Here is a 22752-nt window from a genome sequence, read left to right on the forward strand (position 1 = left end):
GAAGATAAACAACCCAATCAAAAAATGGACAATATACCTAAATAGATACTTTTCGAAAGAAGACAGAAGGAAGGCCAAGAGACATTTGAAAACATGCTCAAAGTCACTAATCATCCAATAGATGCAAATCAAAATCACAATGAGGTACCATCTCACACCTGTCAGAATGGCTATCATCAACAAATCAACAAATGACAAGGATGAGGAGAAAAAGGAACCCTCGTGCACTGCTGATGGGAATGCAGACTGGTGCAGCCACTGTGAAGAACAGTATGGAGTTTCCTTAAAAAACTAAAAATGGAACTTCCATTTGACCCAGTGATCCCACTTCTAGGAATATATCCCAAGAAGCCAGAAACACCAATCAGAAAGGATATATGCATCCCTATGTTCATTGCGACACAATTCACCATAACTAAGATTTGGAAACAGCCTAAGTGCCCATCAGCAGATGAGTGGATTAAAAAACTGTGGTACATCTACACAATGGAATACTACGCTGCGGTTAAAAAGAAGGAGTTCTTACCATTTGCAGCAGCATGGATGGAACTGGAGAGCATTATGCTGAGAGTGAAATAAGCCAGTGAGAGAAAGATAAATATCACACGATCTCACTCATTTGTGGAATATAATGAACAACATAAACTGATGAACAAAAACAGATGCCTAACCAATGGACACAGACAACAGAGTGGTGAGGGTATGGGGGGGTATAGGGGGGGAAAATGGGGGGATAAAGACACATAAGTAATACCTTAATCAATAAAGAAATTTTTTTAAAAAAATGGATAGCCCTAGCCATTTTGGTTCAGTGGATAGAGCATCAGCCCATAAACTGACGGGTCCTGGGTTCAATTCTGGTCAAGGGCACATACCTCAGTGTAGGCTCCATCCCCGGCCTTGGTTGGGGCATGTGCAGGAGGCAACCAATCGATGTGTCTCTCTCACATTGGTGTTTCTCTCTCTGTCTCCCCCCTCCCCTTCCACTCTCTTTAAAAATCAATGGAAAACTATCCTCAGGTGAGGATTAACAATAAATAAATAAACAAACAAACAAACAAACAATTGAATCTAAAATCAAAATAAACGAACAAAGAATCTAATGGATAAAATAAACTGATGAATAAAATAGAATCAGAGGCATAGAAACATGGAATCGAGTAATGAATCTCTGAGGGAAGGGGGCAGGGTAGTGTGAAGAGATTAACCAAAGGACTTATATGCAAATATGCATTACCCAAGGACACAGACAATAGGGTAGTCAAGGCCTGGGGTAAGGTGGAATCTGGGTGGAGGAGAGCAACGAGGAGGGGAATAAAGGGCAGGACATCTGTAATACTCTCAACAATAAAACATATATATAATATGAATGTATATTGGGGCCAGAGACATAAAAGCCTCTGTTTTCAGTATGACATTTCATCACCTCCTCCCCTGGCAGTCAGTGAGCTTTGAGGGGGCAGCCTGACCCCAAGAACCACTCCCTAGACCTAGAGATGTCTTAGGAGAACTTCTGTCCCTTCCTAGTCCTTGAGTATGACCTCCCTCCCCAACTTCCTATACCAGAAGTTCAGAGTCCACTCCAGGGATGAGAAAAGAGAATTAGATGGCTCAGAAACAGCCACCAAATGCTGGGTGGGAGGTAAAATAGGATCTGTGTCTTGAATTCTCCAAGAGGCACTTCCTCAACTGCCCTGGTTAAGAGGTGAACCTGGGGTGAACCAGGTTTTGTGCCAAATGTGCTAGGTGTGCTAGATGTGCCCTACGTGTCCTAGATGTGTGAAATGTCCTACCTGTGTTCTAAATGTGTGTCGGTGTGCCCAGTCCTGACTTAAGTCACCTTCAGAGCCTACCTTACTTGGTGGGCATGAGAGGATTACCTGAGCCCACACAGACAGCCCATATAGTGCAGAGACCATATAGTGTAGAGGTTAAGAGCATGGACTTGACCCAGATGACTTTCAAGCTGTGTCACCCTGGGCACATTTCACCCATCTGTGACTCAGTTTTCATACACAGCTGAGATAATAGGGTTATTGAAATAATGACAGGAGCGAGCAGTGCAGGGGACCCTGTAAAGGCTGTCATCATGGGGCCTTGGTAGTGGCTCTTCCCATGGCTGTCCTGCATTAGGGAGCTGTTGCTCCCTGGACTGTAAGCTCTGATTCCAGGTAGGTCTCACTTACATACCTGGTATCTTTACATGTGGAGCAGTGGGGAGAGGTAGGGCCTTCTGTGTGCCTGTTTGAAGCCAGGTCCTGAATCTTAAGAGCTTTTGAATGAGGGAGATAGAGGCAGAAGGGGAGATGGTCAGAGGGGTACTTGCCAGGCTATGCTCTCCACCCAGCACTGTCTAGTATGGTCCTCTCACATCCCTATGTTCTGTGCGACAGTGCAGGGACTTCACAGCCCACACAGGCTACGAGATGCTGCTGCAGCGGCTGCTGGATGGCAGGAAGATGTGCAAGGACATGGAAGAGCTTCTGAGGCAGAGGTGAGCACCAACAGGGTCGGCGAGGGTAGGTGTAGGAGGGAGGCTACCCTCCACCTAGTTCTGGAAAATGACTGAGGCTGCCCATCCCAGCCAAGCTGCTGTCAGGAAGAGGGTGGTGGTGATAAAGAAGGTGAAGAGATTAGCCAAAGAACATATAAGTATAGCCCATGGACACAGACAACAGTGTGATGAAGGCCAAGGTGGGTAAAGGTGGGTGAAGGTGGGCAAAGGATGGGGAAAATGGGGGACATCTGTAATAGTGTCAACAATAAAAATATAAAAGTAAAGAAAGAAATAAAATGACAACCATTTTTTCCTGATATTGAAAATATGAGTACATAAAAAAAATATTCAGAAAGTTGGACCATTTCTCTTAAAACGTATTGCCTTTTCCTATATTATGTTATAGCATATTTTATACATTAAAGTTATTTTCCTTACAAAAAAAAAAAGTCATGACTGTGACTTTCCTGTGTTTCCCCAGATGTGGGCCTTCCCCAAGTGGGCAAATAATACCAAGACTCTTCAGATATACCTGTATTTGGCCAACATTTATTTAGAATGGGTGTGGGGAACCTTTTTTCTGCCAAAGGCCATTTGGATATTTATAACATTATTTGTAGGCCATACAAAATTATCAACTTAAAATTATATTGCTATGAAAAAAACTTCTAGATTTATTGAATTCTGACTCCTGCCTGCGGTTGCCTTGGCAGGGCCAGACCAAATGATATGGCCTGCAGGCTGGATGTTCCCCACCCCTGATTTGGAGAAAGTGCTGGGGGCTTAACTTTCTGAAGGAGGAGCCTGGAAAACCAACCTGCTCCCAGATGCTAAGAGGGTGGCTTCTCCGGTCCTGTCGCAGACTTTTGAGGGATCTGCAGACATTTGAGGGAGCGATGGCCAACAGAACTGGAGGAGATGCAATGCCCATGCTTTGTTCTTGCAGGGCCCAAGCAGAGGAGCGGTATGGGAAAGAGCTGGTACAGATCGCCCGGAAAGCAGGTGGCCAGACAGAGATCAAGTAAGAGGTCCCAGAGCCTGGGCTTCCTCCTCCATTACCAGGCACTTTCTGGGCATTTAGATAGGGTTTAGGGTGGACTGGGCATGGCCAGGAAGGGTCTGGGTGGCTCCCAAGGCAGGGATGGACAGCTCTCTTGGGTATTGAGAGATCAGATTCTGTGTATGGGAGAAAATCCAGTGGTCTGGGTGGTGGGAAGGTCCTGGGCAGGAGGGCAGGGGCCATCTGTCCTCAGGCACTTGCAGCATAGCCATACAACCTCCCCCAAAGTCCTAGAGCCCTGAGGGGCAGGTGACAGGCCTTCCAAGAGCTGCTGAGTCCCTTACAGTGTTGGCTCAGCCTAGGCTGCAAGGTGAGGACACACATGCACTCTAGTACCAGCTCCTCACCCACAAGCTGTGTAATCATGGTCTGGTCACTGACATTCTCTGTGCCTGTTTCCTTATCAGTGAGTCAGGATAATAATGCAACCTTCCTCAAAAGATTAAAGGAGTCCAGGGGCTCAGCTTAGGCCTAGTTACCAGGAGAGGCAATAAAGGCAGCTGCTGGGGTGAAGCAGCCAGGCTTTTTGAGCCTTGAAACCTGGGTCTCTGTGTGCAGACAGCTGGGCAGAGGAGCAGATGGGGAGAGAGTGATAATTTGAGAGTGGCTGAAGGAGAATTTTCTAACAGTGGAGGGGCTACCTTGGGAAAATGTGAACTCTTCTCCAGGGTGAGGACTGAGCCAGCCTAAAAGACAAAACACTGGACTCTAAGTTCTAAAAGGGCTCTGATGAGTCCTTCTCCTACCCAGGAGCCCCAAGACCTGACCTTAGCCTGCAGCTGCCATAGCAACCCCTGCTCCCTGGAAATCAAGCCTGTGAGTGCCTGGCTCTGCTCAAGGAAAGTGACCCCAAAACCTGTCAGCTCCAAAGCCATTTCAGTGCCCTGAACACTCTCTAGTCTAGGTCTTCTAAAGATCTAGGGGACCCTGGCTGGTTCCTGCTTCCCACCTGGATCCAGAAAAATCATGGGAAAACCTAAAGAAAGATTTTAAAATGTAATGAACCAGAGGAGATAAATGCTCAGTTTGTGCATTGGACCAAAAAAACATGAATGCAAAGAAAGAATTCATGAGCTCTAGTCCTCACTCAGCTTTTGTGAATTGTGTGGCTATGAGCAAGTTGCTTAACCTCTCTGAGTTTGGTTCTCATCTGCCCAATCTAGGGGACTATTGTGAAGATCAACAGGAACATGGGCTGAGGGTCTTCCAGGGGCAGGGCTGAGGTTGGAAACAGGCTGGGCACAGAGGAGGGCTAAGGACATGGTGATGAATGAATGGAATCTCTTGGGGCCCTTCTTTGTCTGTCCCAGTTAGGGGAAGCATGACCAGGAAGGAGTCCCTGCCTGCCTCCTGGCTTCCTAGGCCAGCTGTAAAAGGAAAACTTTCCCAGAAAAAGAGAAGTTGGAAGGGTGCTCCAGGCAGGGTCACGATGGGAGCCCAGGCTAAGGAGCTATGAGTCACAGGGGATTTAAAACAGGAAGAAGAAGCCACTAAGGAGGAGCATAAAATGAAAGTGGAGCCAGGGTGGACAGTGGGAAGGATGGAGAGGTACACAATATCTTGTTTGGGTTTTAGAACTATGAAGTGGCCAGGGCCATGTTCAGGGCCTGATCTCCTGTGTGGTCATAGGAGGCTGAGTAGGGCGAGGTCTGCCCTGCCTTATTTAATGTGTGAACCTGGGATGGCCATTCCCACTCTGAGTCCTGGGTTCTAGACTATGAAAGTGGTCAGTCACTTTCAAGATTTGCTCTGGGAAGTCACAATGTTGAGCAGAGAGCAGCAACCCATGGGAATGTCTAATAAATATGGGGTCTTAACAATTTCACAGGCTGTTCAATAAGTCAGATAATTGGGGTCACCCTGCTTAGTTTGGGGCTGAGAGGCCTGACTGGGCAGCCTCAACCATTTCTTTGGGACCCAGCCCCTCTCTGGCCCAGAATGCTGGAAACTGTGAGCCCCTGGAGGGGGAGCCTTCATCCAACATGGGAGCCCCAGGCTGGGGCAGGGAATAGAGTCTGCGTCTGCCTTGTTGCCCACAGGGAGGAGCTGGAGCCTGTGCTGGGTATGCTGAACCTGCAGCAGGAGAGACAGAAACAAAACCTGCAGGGGCCTTTACAGCTCAGCCATGGAGGGTCCAGAGCAGGCCGGGAGTAGTGTGTGCAAACCAGCGCTGCCTCCAACTCCCTATCAACCTGCTGCGACCAGAGGAGCAGGGCATAGCAGGGTGGACTAGGGAGGAAACCCCCTGGGAGATGTAGAAATGGAGGGGAGGTGTCTTTCTGCCAAAGGACTGACATGGACAAAAGCTGGAGGTGGGAAAGTGCAAGGCACATTCAGAGGCAGGAATGGAATAATCTCAGCTCACTGGCTGCCTCCCTTAGAGCCATGCCCCATGCAGCTCCCAGCACACAATAGGTTCTTAATAAGTATTGCTGTTGAATCGCATGGCCTGTACCAGGGTTAGTGAGACCATTCCGTTATTCCTTTCTCTAACTATGGACCAAGTACCCATACCCATCCATTTATTCAGCAAGCATGTATGGAGCACCTACTATGAATCTCCCCACACTAAGTCAGGGGGATTCAAAATTTTAAAAATAAATAAAATAAAGGGCCCCACCATCCTGAAGCCAGAGTCTAGTACACTGAGGGTGATTTCATCTTCCCTCCCTTTAGAACCCTCTAATGCCTATCACCTCCAGGAAATTCTCCCAGACACTCTAGCTTTGCCTAACTATCAGGGTCTTGGCTTTGATCAGATCACCCCATTCCCACACCAACCTGGAGGGCTCTTTGTGGAAAGAGTGAATGATAGCCTGGGTCACTTCTGTGTTGTGGACATTTGTGGAAGTATATTTGGGGTTAGCCCCTCTGGGAAAGGTGGCTTGACTATTTAGCTTGGGGGCTGGGACCTCCTCCTGTAGAGGGAGCCCTTAGCCTCCCCATGGCCAAGATCCCCAGGTCCCACAAGATGCTCATTCTCAGCCCCTTGGAGGGCAGGCAGAGGGCAGGGGATGCACAGGTTTGGTGGAGGCAAACAGAGACAACAAAGCCAGGAAGTTAAGTGACCCCAGAAATAGCCCAGCGAGAGCCAAAAAGGCAGAGCTGATTGGCCTCCCTCGCCTCTGCTGCCTGAAAATGAAGCATTTCTGCATCAGCCCTGCCCTCAGACTGGCCAGAAACCTCACTGGGGTCTGGAGGATCAACCACATACATTAAAGGGAGGTTATTCCTGTCTTCAAATGATTTTTCTCATTCACCTCCTTCGCATATTAAATCAGCAAACATCCACTGGGCAATGGAGAATGCACAAATAAGACTTGGTCCCCACACTCAAGAGATCCCATAAGCCCTTTCAATGCATTTTAAAGACAACATTAGGAAGGCAGAGGACTGTATCACTATTGCTTCTAGCCCTGCAGAAAGCTCACCTGGACTCTCCCTTCCAACTGCCAGGCCTTTACTCTGACTGTTGCCCCCCATCTCTTCCTTCTCCAGTGTACCTGCACTTTGAGCTTTGGCTGAAATATCGCCTCCCCCCAAAAGCTGCACCTCCTCCCCCACTTGCTCATCCTGGGTGCTGGGCATGTGCTTCCAGAAGCTGCAAAGGGCAGGGGTTCAGGAAATGAAAAAGAATCAAGGTGGGCAGGGTTGGAGCCAATTTCCTTGTAAGCCCCTCTGTGGTTACCTCAAGCAAGGACAGCTCCTGAAGGAGGATGGACTTACACCATTACATTCCCACATCACCCCCACTTGTCATAGCCTAAAATGCTGTGGTTTTCCTACCAGGAGAGGGTTTTGTTGTTGCTGTTGTTTCCATAATTTCTCTTCCTCTGAGCTCAGAGAATGAAGACATCACTAAGGATGTTGGAGGGAGACAGGCGGGCCCTGTTACCAGAAGGGGTCCTCTGACACCAACTCACTTCAGGCCCAGCCTCCAGCACAGGGAGGTGAGAGGAGCCACTCCTATCAGCTGGGAGGCAGCAGCCTCCTGGTGAGCCGGTGGGCAGTGGGTAGGGAGGCCAAAGCAGGGGCCTGAGGTGGGTCATGCCACATGGTGGGAAGGTTACAAAAGAAAATATTTATATTGGAAATGTAGGCTGTGTTTGAGCATAGAATTTCAGGCTGAGCATCCTGAGATCCAAGTCAAAAGGGGCATCTGGATGAGATATACACAAGGATAGCAGTGACTAATAGCAGAGGGTAGAGGTCTGCCCGGGGTTCCTGCCCTTGACATGCAAAGAAGACACAATAGAGGTGAGTTCAAGATCTTGGAAATAGTTTTTCTGAATGGCAAAGGGGAAGAACCTGGGGATGATAGAAAAGCTAAGAGAAACTATCTTTGCTGGGTCTCATGGGGCAGAGAAAGACTTCAAATGGTCCCCAAATCCTCTACAAGAGTTTAAGGCCATTCCCCTGATGAGAGTTGTGAGAATTGAATAATTTAGGCCAGCAGCTCTCACATTTGAATGGACATCAGCAGTACCTGAGGCTTAATACAATATGCTGGGCCCACTGTGAGTTTCTATTTCAGGACTGGGGTGGAGCCTGAGGATCTACATTTCCAACAAACCTCCAGATAATGTTGATGCTGCCAATGTGCAAATTACACTTTGAAATTCACTTAGTTTAGGGCTAGGGGTCTGGCATTGAGTAGACCCCCCCCCCCCCCACAGTTCTCTAGGCTCGGATCCCTGTGGGTCCTGCCAGGGTGCTGCATCTGCTTGGCCTCAGTTTCCCTGACTGTCCAATGGGATGAAGGAGTCCCCTGGAAGCCTGCCTTGCATGGATTGCTAGGAGATGCAGGCAAGAGGGCAGGAGCCCTGGGGTGTCCTGGGCAGATGTTGTGTGGCCATGTGGCCACCAGGGGACCTGCGCATTGCTCTGCAGAAAGGCTGGGCCAAGGGCAGCTGCCAGATGCATCCAGGACAGAACATGTCCCTGTTGCCTCTGCATGACCCCAATAAGCCTTGCCATGCTCTGGCCTCAGTTTCCCTATCTGCTTCCACTCACTGTGGCTCCTCAGGCATCCTGGTGAGGGGAAAGCCACAGTGGATTTTGCCTCCTTGATTAAGAGGCTACAAACACAGGCAGAGAATTTTACCCCTGGGAATGGACAAACTCTTACATGGAACACTGGAGATATAGCTCAGGTTAGGTTCAGGGGCCTGGGTGACCCCCAGGACTGGGGGGTGTGCAGTTGTGGACTCAGGAAAGGGCTGCACAACAATATCTGGATCCCAACAGAGATGCTTTGTACATATAAATTCATTTAATCCTCACAATTATCCTGTTTGTGTTATTATTATCCCCATTTTACAAAAGGGGAACTGAGACACAAAGAGTACAATTAACTTGTCCAAGGTTACATAGAGCCTGGACTGAACCCAGGTTGCCTGGCTCTAGCATCTGCATGTGGGAATCCAGAACAGGAGCCCCTATCCAGGGCCTGCTGGGTTCCTATGCTGGGATTCCAAATCACCTCTCCTGCACAAAACAGGGAGCTCACCCCTCTGAAAGCTGATGGGCACTCTGCCCACCCATGCTGTTTCTGAACCAAAGAGCACTCTGCCTCATGGTGCCACATTATCTATCAGCCGACAGAACTGAGTCCTGGCTGGGCTCCAACATCTTTGCTTAGGCCTCAACTTGGTTCATGGTTCTGTGTACAAGCCCCCTCGGCAGGGCTGCCAGATAAAATACAGTATTCCCAGTTAAGTTTGGATTTCAGATAAATAACAAGAGCTTTTTAAATGTAAGTACGTTCAAATATTAATGGGGAATACATACTAAAAATGTATTAGTTGTTTGATCTAAGTCCAAATTTAATTGTAGTCCTGTATTTTTATTTGCTCCATCTGGCAACCCCTACCCTCTGGTGTCTTCTCCTACCTTCCAGGCCAGGTGCCAGCCTCTTCCCTTCCTGCTCTCCCTGCTGCCCACCCTGCTGCCTTATGACTCCTTCTTCTGGTTTCTCTCAGGCACCTCAGGTTCAGCACACCTCAGGGAAGTAAACTCCTTATCTTCCCTCCTGGGTCCCCCTTAGAGGTGTCACCAGTGTCCACTGAGCCACCCCAGCCAGGGGCCAGAAATAGTCTCCCACTGTTCTCATCTGCAAATCCTGTTCTTCCTGTTGTCCTCCCCCCATTTCTCTCCTCCTTCACCCCTTCCCTGCTTGCCCCCTCCCATCCAGCTTCCTCCAAAATATCCTCCAGGCCACCTGCCTAAATCCAGGTCTAAACCCTGCCTTCTCCTACCTCAGCCAGGAGAGGGGCTCCAAAGAGGGAGGAAAAGGGCCCTGAGGACATGCAGAAGCCAGGAGCATTCTGCCCCAGTGGGGAGATTTGATTGCTTTATAATTTCCAAAGAAAAAGCTTTGCCTTCTAGAAATCCCAGCTCCATTGGGTCTATCTAGGTCAGTGTATGTGAGTGAGTGACCTAGGGCCTTCCCACCAAAATAAAGTTCCTGGGGCCTGGTGGGACTTCAGGTTCCACTGCATTATCCTCCTGCTGACCCTGGCCTCTCTGTTTTGCAGCTCCCTGAGGGCCTCCTTTGACTCCCTGAAGCAGCGTAAGTCCCAACTGTCTTCTACCCCAGGCTGTAGGGTAACAGGACCTTCTGGGAACATAGACAGAGGTGGATGGATTCTGGCCAGGAGAGGAGTTTAGGCTGCACACAGGTCTGTGGGACTAACGGAGGATTTGGGATGACAGAAACTAGCTTAGGTGGGGTGAATGTGTATGTGGCTGACACCCATCTGTCTGATGTGGGAGACCAATGTCTATACTCTGCCCTCAGAAATGGAAGACATTGGCAACTCCCACATGCAGCTGGCCCTGGCCCTGCGTGAGGAGCTCCGCAGCCTTGAGGACTTCCGAGAGAGGCAGAAGGAGCAGAGAAAAAAGGTGAAGCAGGTGCTGGGGTGTTCCTCCATCACCAAGACCCCAAGTGGGAGGTGGCCATCTTCACTCTGGAGGTGGGAGGAGATGGACCCTACGTCAGTGTATGTGAGTGAGTGACCTAGGGCCTTCCCACCAAAATAAAGTCCCTGGGGCCAGAGGTCCCATGGAGTATGGGGGCAGTACCCCAGGTTTGGGGGTGAGGGTGATTTGAAGAAAAAAGGGAAGGTCTCAGCTCACAGGCCTAGGAGCCCCCCTGGGGGTCCTTCCCTGAGCCGTCAGAAAGAGGAGAAGACATCAGTCTTGTTGACCATCCTATCACAGCAGACTGTAGAGGGACAATGACAGCTTGGAATTATCCAAAGAAAGAAAACTAAATTGGGGAGTCACCAAAGATTGGTCCTGAGCCCAAGGATCCAAGCTGTTTTTCTGGGAGAAAAGCAGACCTGGAACCAGTCACTGGCCACTCTGCAGGGCTGCCCAAGGCTGAGGGGGGAAACAGAGCCTGCTGGTAGTAGGGGGTGTTACGCTTATTTCAGCATCCACAATACTTCTCACCCAGGTGTAGGGCATGGCTATTTCTAGATGGAGGAACTACATGGAAAATAAGTGAGGCTCTTTTATGGGAAGTGTGCAAGCAGAGGTTGAAGGCGATGTGTCAGGAAAGCTGCAGTGGTGGAGTGGGAGGTGGGCTTGGTGATCTCTGTGTCCCAGATTCCCCTCCCAAAACCTGAGACTGATTGGCTGAGTATATGGCCTGCGGGGAGGACAAGTGAGGACACATGCTCAGACTCTAGGGTCTTAGTGATAAGGGTGTTGCTCTGGACAGGGAGGGAGACATCAGCACACAGAAATATTTCTTATTTGGAGAGAAAGGATTCTTGTGAAATATCCAAAAAAAATGAAAATGGAAAAGTCCATACAACTGAGCTGTAAAGGAGAAAAAGGTGTCAGCTTATTGTTGGGGCTAGGATGGGCTTGGGTGTCCTTACCCAGCTACTTCCCCTCTCTGTGCCTCAGTTTTCTTCTTGCAGGATGGGACATTTATGCCCACTGCCTAAGCTTTGGGGATCCATCCCAGACCAGGTCCCCATTAGTCTTCACAGATAGGGCACCAGCTCTAGTTAGTGGCTCTGGCCACAGAAATTCAATGTGGCTGCCCTCCCTGTCTACCCATCTGGCCAGGCAGGGTCTCAGGCTTTTGGGATTCTAAATTTGGGTTCCTAAGCAGACAGTGGGTCCCCAAAGCTAGCTCCAGAAACCTGTGCTACCTTGAGATGCTGGAACAGGTGACCTCTTGGAGAGGGGACTTGCCTGTAGAGCATGCAGAGAGCTTGCTGTGACAGTGAGGCCCCAGGCTGGCTACTTTAAGCTCTCCTGTGGCCAGAAGGTCTATATGCTTGCAAAAGCTGTTTTGGACAGACCAACACCTTCCCCAGATCGGCCAGAACCTCCACAAGTTGAGAGCTGTGATATAGTGTTAGGGGAAGCCTGCCTGGGCATGTGTGTGCACATGCTTGGGCATGTGTGTATGTGGGCCTGTATGTGTGTGTGTATGTGGGTGTGTAGGCACACATGTGTGCACACCTATGAGCATGTTCGTGTGTCTCAGTGTATTTATATGTGACCAGGTGCTTGCCTGAGATCTCTCCACTGGCACATGCCCTACTGTGACCTCAGACACAAAATGGCTCCAGCCCCAACACAAGAGTCATTTCATTTCTGATTCTTCTCACAGCTTATTCTAATTTTCTGTCTAGGCTAAGTTTTGTCTTCTCTATTTGAACAAGCTGCCTGGGAGGAGAGTTGAGGGTGCAATGGCCTGTGTACCTGCGTGTGGCCATGATTAAGTGTGAATAGGCCTGTACAAGGGTAACATAGGAGTGTGCTTGTGTATACTTGTGAATGGTGTCTATGGGCACTCTGTGAGTGTGTATGTGAAGGCCTGTGTGTGCAAGTAGGAGCAGTGGGAGTAATGGAGCAGTGGAAGCAGTAGGAGCATGGGGGCCTTTTAGTGTGTACTTCTGCATGTGTGTCATGTGGAACTAACGTGTGTACACAGTGTGTGACAGCTGTGAGTGGGTGCAGAGGCTTGTGAGTGAGGACTCTGTGTATGTGTGTGTGTGTGTGTATGTATGTATGTATACACATGTAAGTTGGATATTCTCCAGCTACAGACCAAGTCCTGGCTGGAGTCTGCAGCCAATGAGAGGACACGGTGGACATACACATGTCCTGGGCTTCTCTAGCTTTCTGTTCTGAGCAGCAATTGTAAAAGAACAGGCAATAGGAGAGGGAGGACATCTTGTCACTATGCCTTTCAGAGCTGGGTGAGGGGGAAAAGTGCTACACCTCATCCCAGGGGAGCCCCATCCTCTTGGCCTAGGGGACTGTCCAGAGGCCACAGCCCTCCCCCCCCCCCCCCTCATGTCCCCTGCAGTACGAGGCTGTCATGGACCGTGTTCAGAAGAGCAAGCTGTCACTCTATAAGAAGGTCATGGAGGTGGGTGAAGGCTCTTGGGCCGTGAAGGATGCAGAGCCCAAAGTGTGGACCCCAGGAGACCTGGGATGGGCACCTGGGAGAAGGCTTGCCTCAGATCTTTATCCAGGAACATCCATGTGTTCGGGGCTGCACTGGGTACCAAAGCCCCACATGAATCAGCCCTGGCACTGCTCATGGGAGACTCTTGACTGATAGGAAGGTGGTCAGTGTCAGACAGTGGCCCACAGTGTGATCCATGCTGTCAGCTGTAGACTCCAAGGGTGGAGGGAGAAGGGACCCCTGAGCTGTGTCTCTTAGGATACTGGGTGAGGAGAAAAAGGCTCCATGAGAGGGGATAGCATGTGCAGAGGCTACTAGTATCATGAGGATGCATGGTATTTTCAGGGACTTACTGGTGGTTTAATGTGATCTCCCCTCTGAAAAGGCTGGGCCTTGGGCAGGGCTACAATGTCCCCAGTGGGTAGGGGTATGGGAACAAGACTCCCTCTCCCTCTTATTCTGGACCTTCAGATCCCTGTCCCTGGGGAGGAGGCCCCCTCTCCATTCATAGCCCCCAACAGGAAGAAGGGAGACTGGGCTCAGGAAGCCTCACTCTGGGCCCCCGCAAGTCACACCCTTACACATGTCCAGTCCAAGAAGACATATGAGCAGAAGTGCCGGGACGCAGATGACGCCGAGCAGGCCTTCGAGCGTATTAGCATCAGTGGCCAACAGAAACAGGTGGAAAAGGTTTGTGGGGCCACTGAGGCCATATGCTGTCTCCCAGAGCTGGGGCAGGGTAAGTAAGGCAGGGAAGGGGTGCTGTAGGACCGCCCCCCCAACCAGGCAAGGTCTGCATATGGAACATAATAGCTTTCCACCCCTCTCTGAACCTCACATTCCCATCTGTAAAATGGGTTTCCTAGAATCTCAGGGCATGAATTGACAGGGTCAGCTTGATCCCCTTTTGCCATCTCCTGGCTACACCCAAGGACCAATTCCTCAAAGCAAGCCCTCTGCAGCCCAGGCCCAGAGATCACAGGGCAATGAGAGCAGATGCTAACTCTCACATAACCCTTGGAGAGGGGCACAGTGGGCCCATGTCACAGAAAGGAAACTAAGGCCCAGTGATGGTGAGTGGCTTGTCCAAGGTCTCAGGGCCAGGAAGCAACAGAGAAAGGATCCAAACCTAAGTCATCCAGAGCCCAAGCTCATGACTACTCTGGTCTCTGGGCCAGAGTGGGGGTAGCAGAGCTACCAGAGCCCAAGAACACCTTTTGCCCATTGCATATACATGAAAACTGAGGCCCAGAGAGGGCAGGGGGTTGGGGGTGGATTTGGGGGCAGCAAGTTGGGAACCAGAGCCCAAGTCCCAACCAGTAGATTCAGCACTGGCCACATGGAGCCTCAGGTCCTGGTTCCTGATCTATATTTCTCTTTCTAGGTCCTGATATCTAGTTTTCATGGGCTGCAAGTTTCTGTTTTTACTTCTTTTTTATTAAAACCTTTTTTACTGTGGTCCTTTGTGGGGTGAAGCTGGAGTAAATGAGGGAACTTGTTCACAAGTTGGCTCCTGAGTGTCCCCTGGGTGGTCAGGGAGGGTTGTGACAGAGGCACTTCAGTCACCCAGGAGGCTGGGAGTCCTAAGCTGGGGCTGGGTGGTCTCCAGGACAGAGGCTCAGCACTGTTTTTCCTTTGCCTCCTCAGAGCCAGAATAAAGCCAAGCAGTGCAAGGACTCAGCCATGGAGGCAGGTATGTGGCCCACCTGCCTCCTTAGACCTAGGCGGTGGATTGGACAGACCTTCCCAACACTGCACACTTTCCTACCCTGGGGATGTACAAACTCACAGGTGACTACAGTGTCATAAGTCATCACTCTCACTTCCATATTCATGTTCTCTCAATTGCCAAGACTATTCTTGGTGCTTTGCATGTTTTAACTAATTTGCACAACAATCCTATGAGGTGACTGATATTATTATTATTATCCCCTTTTTTAACAGATGAGGCACAGAGAGGTTAAGTAACTTGCCTAAGGTCACGGAGTCAATAGTGGTGTTGACTACATTCCAACCAAAGTCATCAGGCTCTAGAGCACAGTACTTTCACAGTCACCATCATGGTAGACAGACCCACTCAAATCTCTCTTCTCTCTCTCTCTCTCTCTCTCTCTCTCTCTCACACACACACACACACACACACACACACACACACACACTGCCTTCTCTGGGTCTGTCTCCTCTGTCTTTCACCTGATGCCAAAAACCCAACGCCACTTGTCTCTACCAGCATACCTCTTAGGTCAGAAATTTCACCCTGCTCCCTTCTCCTGAAAAGTGTCTCCCTTCTGCTCTGCCTCTCCCAGGACCCAGCTGCTCCCATGGCTAGGGGATGTGTGAACCCCAGAGTTCTGGGGACAGGTCATGGCCAAGCCTGCTGGGTCCCCAGCCCAACAGCTACCATACTCCTCTCTACTCTCCTTCAGTACTGCCCTCAGTTTCTCATCTGGAAAGTGAGAGGGTGGGACCCAGGAATGGCAAAACAGCTGGACTCTGGCTTTGGATATATGGGCTCCACTCCAGACTTGGGCAACTCAGAGCACAACGGAGAGCTAAGAGTCACCCCAAAAGGAGCAGTACCATAGTGGGTGGCCCTGACAAGTGTCCAAATGAGATACCAGCAGCCAGGGCAGGTCTGTCTGGGGAAGAGGGCACTCTGAGCAGGAGCATTGCAGGAACCAAGGGGTGAGCAGTGGAAGCAGGTGTCTAGGCTGTTGGCCTCCCTGAGGGCTACTTGTGTTTTTAGAGCGGGTGTACAGACAGAACATTGAGCATCTGGAGAAGGTGCGGGGCGAGTGGGAGCAGGAACATCAAACCACCTGTGAGGTGAGTTACCCTGGGCCTCAGTTTCCCCAGCTACAAAATAGGAAAGACATTCGTCCCTGCTCCAGCCACTTCATGGGGGGAAATAAGGCAGTGGGGTGGGGAAAAGGCCTTATTCCTTCATTCATTCACTCATGCATTCACTCTCCAGTCCCCTGCTGGGTCCCTAACCCAGGGAGCTCACTGCCTGGCTTTATGTACTGGCTCCCTTTGTTTCAGGCAGGCATCCTTCATCCCTTTTTGTTGAAGCCAAAACTGAGACTCAGACAAAACCCATAGCTTCCTTGGGCCCCTCAGGACTGCCCCTCTCATGACATCTTCTGGGGCCTTTCCAGTGTGTGGTAGGGCTTGGAAAGAGGATGGAGGCAGGAACTCCACAAGGAACACAACCTCCCTACCAAAAGCCTGAGGTGCTGGCACAGATGTGGGGGTGGAGACCCCCAGCAAGGGTTTTTTGGTTAAACTTGGCTTTCAGCAGAGGGAGTCTGGCTTGTCAGTCCCAGCTGAGCTGTTGAGTGGGGCCCAGCCTGGCCTGGCTCTGCAGCTCCCTTCTCACTTCTCATCTCCCTCCCTCCCATAACCAGGCCTTCCAGCTTCAAGAGTTTGACAGGCTGACCATCCTCCGAAATGCCCTATGGGTGCACTGCAACCAGCTCTCCATGCAGTGCGTCAAGGATGATGAGGTCAGGGGGCCAAGGACGGGAAGGGTACAGAGTGATTTGGTAGGGGAGGGGCATAAAGAAAGGGCAACTTCTGGGCAACAGTATGCCCAGGTCCCTCTGGGTCTGTCAGCAAACACCTTAGGCTTCAATCTGTGCTCCCAGGACCCCAAGGACAGGGAAGTCATTATTGCCCAGGGTTATGGCCTCGCTGCCTGGAAGACTGTGCTTTTGTGGTTACCCTGGCATCTGCCTTCTTTCCTCACCCCTAGTCCAAGGTCTTGACTCTACTCTGAGTATGTGCTCTTTCTGCCCTTGTTAAGAAGAGAGGTGAAAAGAGGTCTGCAGAAAGGCTGGAGGATGGTGGGCTGCTCTGCTCTAGGCTTCCCCTTTGTAGGAACTGAGGTCCAGTCCCTTTTCTGTCCCCCAGACATCTCTTGGGTATTCTGGTTCCCTTACTTAGCTAGATGAAGATGCTGGGTGATTGGGGTGGGTCCTACCCAGCAGAAAGGGGCCAATACCTCTCTACCAGGGTCTCTGACCACTGTTAATATAGCTCCAGAGCCATGAGCTCTCTTGAGGCAGCTCTGACTCCCTGGTGCTCACTGCTGTTCTTTACCTGATCTCTCTGCCATGAGCTGTAGGGTTTTGGGTCCCTCCCTCCACCCAAATGACTTGAACTCACCTGAGTGGCCTCCTGTGGCAGAGGAAGAAAGGTGGGCTCTTATCCTGCCATACTGGAATAAAGCTCAGCTGCACTGAATTCTTGCTCTGTGATATTGGGCAAGTCACTTTCCTTCTCTGAGTTTCCTCATCTCTAAAATGGAGGGAATAATATCTACCATAGAGGACAGAAGTGAGTTAAGTCCCTTGCATAGGGTCTTGTGCCTAGGAGGTGCTCAGGAACCAGGAGATGCTATCAGCCAGGGCTCTGACCCCTCAGGAAGGCCTGGGACAGATACACCTCAAGACTCCTCTGAATACAGGCACTGAGCTGTGCATAGAAGGCCTGTGAGGTGGTGGAAGCCCCTGGCCAGAGTTCAGAGTCATAGAAAAAGAGGACTGTGATGAGGATGGACGTTGAGGTGAAGCCTGGCCCCTCAGCCTCTGTTCTTTCCCACCTCCAGCTCTACGAGGAGGTTCGGGTGACGCTGGAAGGCTGCAGTGTGGAAGCCGACATCAACAGCTTCATCCAGGCCAAGAGTACAGGCACTGAGCCCCCAGGTAAGGCCCAGACCCACAGGCAGCATGGCCTCTGGGTCCAGGCCTGCCTGTCCCTAGGAAGCCTTGCCCAAATTCTCTGAGCCTCAACTGCCAAGACAGGACTCGGGTGGTTCATAGATCCCTTCTGGGTGGAGGAGATGTGGCCAGATCTCAGGGAGGGGCCAAGGATAGTATGGTCCCCTAAGGCAGAGGATGAGCAGAGCTTAATAACACTATAATATTCAGAAAGGGAGTGGATGTGGAGAGCCTCTTCAGAGCCCCTACCCCAGCCAGTTTGGTTCCACTAAATTATGAGTCCAGAATATTCATTCTTGGTGGTGCCCACAGTGGGGCCTCTCATGGAAGTGAGACAGGCCTGTTCCTCAAATACAAGGGCAGGCCAGGGCCAAGGATGGGAAAGTGGGGCGGGCCCCAGTCTGGTTTTCTGGATGGGGACAGGTTGGGGTATCAGGTGGCAGAGGTTTTTCCTGCCCTGCCCTCGGCCACCCTCGACCTCACAGCTTACTACCTATAGCTCCAGTACCCTACCAGAACTACTATGATCGGGAAGTCACCATATCATCTGGCAGCCCTGGCATACAACCTTCCTGTGGCATGATAAAAAGGTGAGACACCTACTTTGATGCTGAGGTGGGGGGATATAAGGGGGAGAGGGGGGAGAAGCAGGTCCAGACTCTCCTCCTGCACCTGGCTATTTCACATGTATTTATTAACCATCTACTATGTGCCTGATGCAGTGTTCAAGTGCTGAGTACTCTCTGGGAACAAGACAGCTTCAACCTGACTTCATGACACCCTCACCCCAAGGGGGCCCAGGCATTAAACAAATAATCACATTCAACTTATTCATTAGTGAATGCTGAGAGCTCCAGGGAGTCCCAGCATACACCTTAGGCTTCAACCTCTGGGTTGACTTCATTTTCTCTGGTGGGGGACCCTGCTGCTAGCTTGGGTTGGTGCCCTGGACTGTCAGGCTGCAGTGAAGACACTCTCCCACTGGTGCAGGATCAGGGCATAGGAGCAGGCCTTACAGCCAATACTTTTGGAAAATTCTCCAGGCTCTTCAGGAGCCCTTCCCTGGCCTAGCTGTGATAAGATCCTAGTGCCATGTCTCAGTGTATCACTTGCACAAGTCACTCTCCTTCTTTAGGTCTAGGGCCCATGAGTGTTGGGATCAGACTCAGAACCAAAGGATCCTGTTGCTTTAGGCCTTGGATAACAGGCAACTGTAGCACCTTAGCCTGCTCAGAGAGCACCCCCAGCAGCCAGATTCTGGAGGGGCCCATATACCCTGTCTATGGGCATCTAGGAGCATCTGTGGGGTTTACATGGTACCTGTACCCAACCCTCAGCCTGAGGCTGTCATGACCTCCTCTCTCCAGCCAACCTTGTGCAGAGAAGGCCCTGCCTTTGGGAAGTAGACAAGGGAAATGGGGAGGGGCTGAAGCGGGGGTGGGGTGGGGGTTGTCGATGGAGCTCCTAGCCCTCTGAGGACTGCTCATTTCCAAGACCTCAGGAGCCCCATGCAGGAAGCCCCCAGGAAGCAGAGGCTCATGAGAACCACCTTAGCTCAGAGCAGGGAGCACAGCACACTCGTCTGAGAACTTCGACAAGGCAGTGACCCCAGAAAAAGGACATTCACAACCTCACAATGTTACCCAAAATCTTGGGGTATTCAGGTCTCCTTGCACCCCCAGTGAGGACCTGTATCCCATCATAGGTGGTCATTTAAAAAAAAAATGGATGAAAAAGCTTACCTGGGACAGTGTCAACAAAGGACAGAAATGAAACATGACAAAGATACCCACTCAGACTATTACTGAATATAGTGTTGGAAGTCTTAGTCACAGCAATCAGACAAGAAATATAAATAAAAGACATTCCAAATTGGAAATTAAGAAGTAAAACTATCATTATTTGCAGATGACATGATACTATATAGAGAGAAACCCAAAGATTCCACCCAAAAATCTATTAGATCTAATAAATGAATTCAGTAAAATAGCAGGATACAAAATTAATATTCAGAATTTGGTTGCCTTTGTGTATACCAATAATGAAAGAGAAATTAAGAAAACAAATCCATACATAATTGCATAAAAAAGAATAAAATACCTAGGAATAAATTTAAGCAAGGAGGTAAAAAATCTATATTAAGAAAACTATAAGACATTGAAGAAGACATAAATAAATGGAAGCATATACCATGCTCATGAAGAATTAATATCATTAAAATGCCAATACTACCCAAAACAATCTATAGATTCAATGCAATCCCTATCAAAAGACCAAGGGCATTTTTTACAGAACTAGAACAAATAATCCAGAAATTTATATGGAACTATATAGAGCCCAAATAGCCACAACAATCTTAAGAAAGAAAAACAAAGTTGGAGGTATCATATTACCTGATAGCACTCTATACTGTAAGGCTATAGTAAACAAAACAGCATGGTAGTGGCATAAAAACAGACACATAAGTCAATGAAACAGAATAGAGAGCCTAGAAATAAACTCATGCCTGTATGGTTAATTAATCTATGACAAAGGAGGCAAGATTAAAGATAAAGGGGTAAAGACAGTTTATTCAATAAATGGTGTTGGGAAAAATTGGACAGATACATGCAAAAAAATGAAGTTAAATCACTTTCTTATACCATATACAAGAATAAACTCAAAATAGATTAAAGACTTAAATGTAAGACCTGAAACCATAAAATTCCCAAAAGAAAACATAAGCAATAAACTCTTTGACATTGGTCTTAGCAATATTTTTTTAAATATGTCTCCTCGAGCAAGGGAAACAAAAGCAAAAATAGACAAATGTAACTATGTCAAACTTAAAAGTTTTTGTACTATGAAGGACACCATCAACAAAAGGGAAACACAACCTATTGACAAGGAGTTAATATCTAAAATATATAAAAAACTCAGAGTTCAACAACAAAAACACAAACAATCTGATTTAAAAATGGGCAGTGGACATTTCTCCAAAGAGGACCTACAGATGGCCAATATTCATATGAAAAGATGCTCAATGTCACTAATCATCAGGGAAATGCACATTGAAACCACATGAGATACCACCTCACACCTGTCAGAATGGTTATCATTAATAATCAACAAGTTTTGTTAAGGATGTGAAGAAAAGGGAACCCTCATGCACTGTTGGTGGGAATGCAGGTCAGTGCAGCCACTGTAGAAAATAGTATGGAGTGTCCTCAAAAAACTAAAAATAGAACCCATATGGCCCAGGAATTCCACTTCTAGGTTATTTATCTGAAGAAATCCAAAACACTAATTCAAAAGTTATCTGCACCCCTATGTTCATTGAAGCATTATTTACAACAGCCAATATATGGAAGCAACCTAAGCACCCACCAATAGATGATTGGCTAAAGAAGATGCAGTATATAGATACAATGGAATATTACTTGGCCATAAAAAATAATGAAATCTTGCTATGTGCCAGGTGTCTTGTCCAGCATCTAGAAGGGTTCAGGAAGGGTTCGTGGAGAAGGGGCTGCGGTAAATTATTATGAGTCTAGAGCAGTGATGGCGAGCCTTTTGAGCTCAGTGTGTCAGCATTTTGAAAAACCCCTAACTTAACTCTGGTGCTGTGTGACATATAGAAATTTTTTGATATTTGCAACCATAATAAAACAAAGACTTATATTTTTGATACTTATTTTATATATTTAAATGCCATTTAACAAAGAAAATCAACCAAAAAAATGAGTTCGCGTGTCACCTCTGACACGCATGTCATAGGTTTGCCATCACTGGTCTAAAGACAAAACATAATTTTCAAAGGCATTTTGGGGAGCCAGAGAAGACTTAGCTAAAGAAACCAAGTCCTCCTTGTCTCAGGACCCCTTGCTTTTTATTAACACAAATTGCCCTAAAGCAAGGTAGATATACATATCAAAGGCAAGGTTTAGTATACAGAATCCATTGTCAGATTGGGGGAACTGCCTACAGCTGTTCATGTGTTTGGCCAGTACGAGGCAATAACATGTAAATTAAAATACTCTCAGCTGTCTGGCAGCAAGCAATCATCTATGGAAATCTTTAGGTGTGGGGAAATGCCCTTAGCTATTTCCAGCAGGCAATCCTCAAGATTCCATCAACCTTTTGATGAAACTTCTTGCATTTATGACATGCTGGAATTAGCTTCCAGCAGCTATGTGCGACAACATGGATGGATTTAGAGGGCATATGTTAAGTGAAATAAGTCAGTCAGAGAAAGACAAATACCATACAGTTTCACTTATATGTGGACTCTAAAGAACAAAATAAAGGAACAAACAAAGCAAAAACAAACTCATACATACAGAGAACAAATTGATGGTTGTCTGATGGGAGGAGAGTTGGGAGAGTGAGTGAAAAAGGTGAAGGGAATAAGAAGCACACATTGTCAGTTATAAAAATACTCACCAGAGATGTAAAGTATAGCATAGGGACTACAGGCAATAGTATTGTAATGCGTATATATGGTGCCAGATGGGTACTAGACTTATCAGGGTGATCACTTCATAAGGTATATAAATGTCTAATCACTATTTGTACACCTGTATGTCAACTGTAATTTAAAAATTGAAAAAGAAAGGACAAAAAGAAGTGCTCCGTTAAGATAAAAGAGAGAAAGGGGGGCCCCACTGGGTGGAGGAGAGGTAGGATGTGGGAGGGGCTGCTGTCTGGAGAGTCAAAAATTAGGCAGGGTGGGGAGGAGCAGGGAGCAGTGGCTGGGAAGTGAGTGAAGGGAGGAATTGGAGTTGCAAGTGTAGACAACTCTGGGAAAGCAGGGCAGTGAGGCAGGGCACACACCAGCCTCAATGAGCTCTGCTCCTTCCAGCCACTACCCTGCTGGATTTAACCTCTCTCCCCTCCCCTAGTGTCCTCACTCCCACCCATAGAACAGTAGTGTGCCATAGTTGCTATGCCTGCACAGCCTGTGTTAGCAAAAGGCCTTATAATGTGTGCCAGGTGGGCCTGCCTGTCTACTCCCAAGCCATTACTCCACAAATCCTGCATGTTTGTGTGTGGG

At 48.7% G+C, this 22752-nt stretch overlaps 1 protein-coding gene across 4 annotated transcripts in view; it reads left to right on the plus strand.

The window, feature by feature from the left end:
- Positions 1-22752, plus strand: part of PSTPIP1 (proline-serine-threonine phosphatase interacting protein 1) — a 45335-nt gene that overhangs the window by 19568 nt on the left and 3015 nt on the right. For 3 of the 4 annotated variants that reach the window (XM_014538910.1, XM_005865309.2, XM_014538911.1), the window contains 11 exons: positions 2394-2494; positions 3444-3518; positions 10094-10128; positions 10357-10463; positions 12898-12960; positions 13591-13689; positions 14647-14692; positions 15746-15825; positions 16407-16505; positions 17609-17705; positions 18220-18310. In XM_014538910.1, coding sequence (XP_014394396.1) covers positions 2427-2494; positions 3444-3518; positions 10094-10128; positions 10357-10463; positions 12898-12960; positions 13591-13689; positions 14647-14692; positions 15746-15825; positions 16407-16505; positions 17609-17705; positions 18220-18310 — 860 coding nt within the window. In that variant the 5' untranslated portion in view covers positions 2394-2426. The remainder of the gene's footprint in view (positions 1-2393; positions 2495-3443; positions 3519-10093; positions 10129-10356; positions 10464-12897; positions 12961-13590; positions 13690-14646; positions 14693-15745; positions 15826-16406; positions 16506-17608; positions 17706-18219; positions 18311-22752) is intronic. The other variant, XM_014538909.1, reaches the window with a different exon arrangement.

The sequence above is a fragment of the Myotis brandtii genome, unplaced genomic scaffold, assembly GCF_000412655.1.
Source record: "Myotis brandtii unplaced genomic scaffold, ASM41265v1 scaffold205, whole genome shotgun sequence".
Lineage (NCBI taxonomy): Eukaryota > Metazoa > Chordata > Mammalia > Chiroptera > Vespertilionidae > Myotis > Myotis brandtii.